The sequence below is a fragment of the Anneissia japonica genome, unplaced genomic scaffold (genome assembly GCF_011630105.1).
Source record: "Anneissia japonica isolate Jap-2015-1 unplaced genomic scaffold, ASM1163010v1 scaffold7640_len123960_cov104, whole genome shotgun sequence".
Lineage (NCBI taxonomy): Eukaryota > Metazoa > Echinodermata > Crinoidea > Comatulida > Comatulidae > Anneissia > Anneissia japonica.
This window is the reverse complement of record NW_022701778.1, coordinates 97,903-101,630: the sequence shown is the minus strand read 5'-3', so window position 1 is coordinate 101,630 and position 3,728 is coordinate 97,903. Positions and strand designations below refer to the sequence as shown.

The 3,728-nt window shown below is 35.1% G+C and overlaps 1 protein-coding gene across 1 annotated transcript in view; it reads left to right on the top strand.

Moving 5' to 3' along the window:
* Positions 1-2,176: 2,176 nt before the first annotated feature.
* The window catches only part of LOC117103718, a 9,986-nt gene continuing 8,434 nt past the window's right edge, over positions 2,177-3,728 (top strand). The window contains exon 1 of the mRNA XM_033244321.1: positions 2,177-3,016. Coding sequence (XP_033100212.1) covers positions 3,014-3,016 — 3 coding nt within the window. The 5' untranslated portion in view covers positions 2,177-3,013. The remainder of the gene's footprint in view (positions 3,017-3,728) is intronic.

Sequence of the window (3,728 nt, the reverse complement as noted above, 5' to 3'; positions counted from 1 at the left end):
TTTGAAATGTGGGTCTACAGACGAATTTTAAAAACATCATGGAGAGACAAGATAACGAATAAAGAAATGCTCAAGAAAATGAAAACAGAAAGACTGCTAGTCAGATCAATTAAACGTATAAAACTAGAATATTTTGGACACGTAATAAGGAAGGACGGTCTACAAAGAGAGCTACTTGAAGGAAAACTGAATGGCAAGCGTGGTAGAGGCAAACCAAGGTTGGAATGGGTACACAATATCAAGGAGTGGTGTACATTGAGGTACAACGAATGTGTAAGGCGGGCTCAGCAGAGAGAAAATTGGAGGTCCATGGTAGCCAACCTGCTCCGAGCAGAAGACACCAACAGGTAACAGGTAGTGTACTATTCGGAGCTCTACTAATTGCTAATTATAAATCAATCGTGACGTCATCACTGTAACTTCCAATGTTATTTGCCTATTCATCAGCGTCCACTAATTTTTCTATTAGTGGACGCTTGGCTTGATTTTTTAGGTTCTAGTGGGCTACTAGTAAGCTGAGGCCTAGCCCTACTATATTACTAGTCTTTGTCACACCCACTCCCCCTAACACCCACACCCACCCACACACACATGGGGTATACTTGCATAAAAAAGGCTAGTTATTATCGAGGCTAGTATACCACAAATACCACATAAATATATTTACAATTATAGAAGAGCATGATCAATACTAACAACATTGAAATTATTGTCCAGAACTTGAAACCGTACTCCAAAGGTATGGAGCGACTACCCGCCCAGCCAGCCGCCCTATTAGTCCAGCAGCTAAATATGGTTTATGTGTACATACTGTACTCTGTGATTTATATAGACCTGTTTTTCATGGTCCTGATACCTTTGGTCATTCATTTTGGCCATGCAATCGTAAAATTTGGTCCCCGGGTCCAAAATGGCTGCTTTTATGCAAAAATATACATTTTTGGCAAAAATACAAACCCTCTGTATTTCTGGTGCCAAAATGTTCGGAAAGATCATGTTTCTATTCGCTGTAATGAAAAAAATTTTCCCAGAAAGTACCAAGAAAGAAATTACCAATTTTTTTTTTTTTTTTTTTTTTTTTTTTTTAATATAATTTCCTATTTTTTCAAGCCATCGATTGTTTCCACTTATTCAAAGGTGGCAAGAGATAGCTAAAATGACAATAATAAATCGCAAAAAAAATATTTTTTAAAAACTCTAAACGTTTGTGCATGAAAAAATAATTAATTTAACTTTAAAAAAAGCCGGTTTTGGTAAAATTGTGTACTTTCTGGGAAAAATGTTTCATTACAGCAAATAAAAACATAATCGTTTCGAACATTTTGGCACCAAAATGAACTCTCTATCACCAATATTAACAGAAATACAGAAGGATTGTATTTTTTCCCAAAAATATATACTTTTGCATAAAAACGGCCATTTTGGTCCCGGGGACCCAATTTTTCGATTGCTACATGGCCAAAATGTTTCATTACAGCGAGCATGAGAAAACAGGTCTATATAAATCGCAGAATATGTACACGTGAACCATAATTTAGCTGCTGGACTACCGTACATGTTCAGTAGTTTTTAAACGGATTCGATCTAAGCTAGGCCTATCGTCGAAGCACATCGTAGCTGATACAGTCGCTTCGCAGGTACTACATTATTTCTCTTTTTTTTATCATCAATCGTGAAACATATTTATGACGAAAAAATGACTGGTTTATGAAAACTAAAGTAATGTATATGCATATTTTTCAAAAAAAAATGTCATTTTTGAGGAAATTTGTAGACACTGTGTCTTTAATCTTACGGCTTTGCAGAGCGTTTTACTTTGTAATTGATTTGTACGTCCCCATACAAAAACGCAGTATTCAAGGTGCCATTGGTTGCTTTAGCACTAATAAGCATGAATAAAACGTTTCAAAATACATGTATAATATATTGAATACTATACATACGAGTTATACATTACTAATAATATGCCTGACTAATTTTGGCGTATGCGGACTATATTTGGCAGGTAATGTTTATACAGGCGGATCGATATTGGACCCAGGCACGATTTATTTTTAGTAGGAAATATTTGCATGAAACTCCACCCGGGTCACATTTTTAGGTACACGTCGTCGTCATGTCATTGTGTTTGAAATGATACTGTTGCTTACTGTTGGCATACTTTATCATGGCTACTGAATCAACCCAAACACGCGTTTTTCTCTGGACAGCACCTCGATGCATGGCTACTGCGTTTACACGCTCGATTAATACACTCGATGATTCTGTGGTTTTTCACGAGAACCTTAAAGCCGCATATATCTATGGACCTAACAATCATCGAATCAAACGAACCTATTTATCTTTGCTCCCTACCATACGTATGACTATGTGAAAGCCTTACTTCAACAGGAAATGCCAGGAAAGAGGGTACTTTTTGCAAATGATTTTGCTTACGCATTGCAAGGGAAGTTTGAAAAGATTCCGGACGGTTATATTCACATTTTTTAATCCGGAATCCAACAAAGGTATTCATGTCACTACGTAACCAGTATAAGATTTAGAGCCTTTTCTTTGGTGATGAAATGCAAAGGTATCAACCGACACTTGAATTATATTTCGTGGACTTGTGGAAGCTTTATATGCACATCACAGATGATCTCAAGAAACCTACCCTCGTTATTGATGTTGATGACTTCTTGCAAGATCCTGAAGTAATGATGAAGATTTATTGTCAATCAACTGGCATACCATTTCGAGCATCGATGTTGTCATGGGAACCGTGTAGTATATGGAATGTGGATTGGCAATGTAGCACCTTTTTAAAATATGTTACGTGGTGGCAGGGTTGGTATAAGAACGCTTTCAATAGCAATGGATTTGGAAATTCCAAAAGAAAGACCAATTACAGTATTACTCAAGAAGTTACAATGCTACCAGCAGACATCAGAAAACTTGTGGAAATCAGTGAACCGTATTATAAATTACTGTATGATGAAAGAATAAAAATTTGATTTCGGTATCAATTTCCATTATGGTAGAGCTGGCTTATGTACTTTAATGTATAATAAAATCTCTATAATTATTAAACGGACAAACTTCATCGTGTTTAGAACCCAGAAGAAGCAATCTGAAAAAAAAAAATCATAAACATCATTTTTGATAGAAACACTTCCAGTCACTGGAAGTGCTTTATTATCTTTATTATAATTATCCAGTTAAAAAATCAGGGAACACATTTTTTTTAATTGAATAATTTCTATGCTCAAGTTAATAATTTGTTAATAATTAAAGTTAATTTAAAAGTTGTTTTTTTATGATTTTGGTCATTTTCAAGGGACAGTATCTTTAAAGTATAGTTAACAGTTAAAAGCATGGTCAGAATATGAAACCATATTTAAAGAAATTATTATTATTATTTAAAGAATGTGAAAATTAATATACACAAGAAGCAAAAAGAAACAGTTTAAAATGAAATCAAATTTTTGAAGGAATTTAATGAACCGGGTGTGTCTGGGGGAAGATACAAAAGATACGGTATGTTCCAAAAGGCTAACTAAGCGATATTTTAATTTTTTTCCCCCAAATTTTTTGCTATTGTGAAGTGGGTTATTGCATCATTGATGCTCTAGTTTTTATATATTTTGGCCTACTCTGGTTTCTAGGCCTACTTTGGTATCTAGGACAAGTCACCCAAACTAGGAATATTTTAGCCTATCGCATCGTACTGCTGCTCAGCATAGCATAGC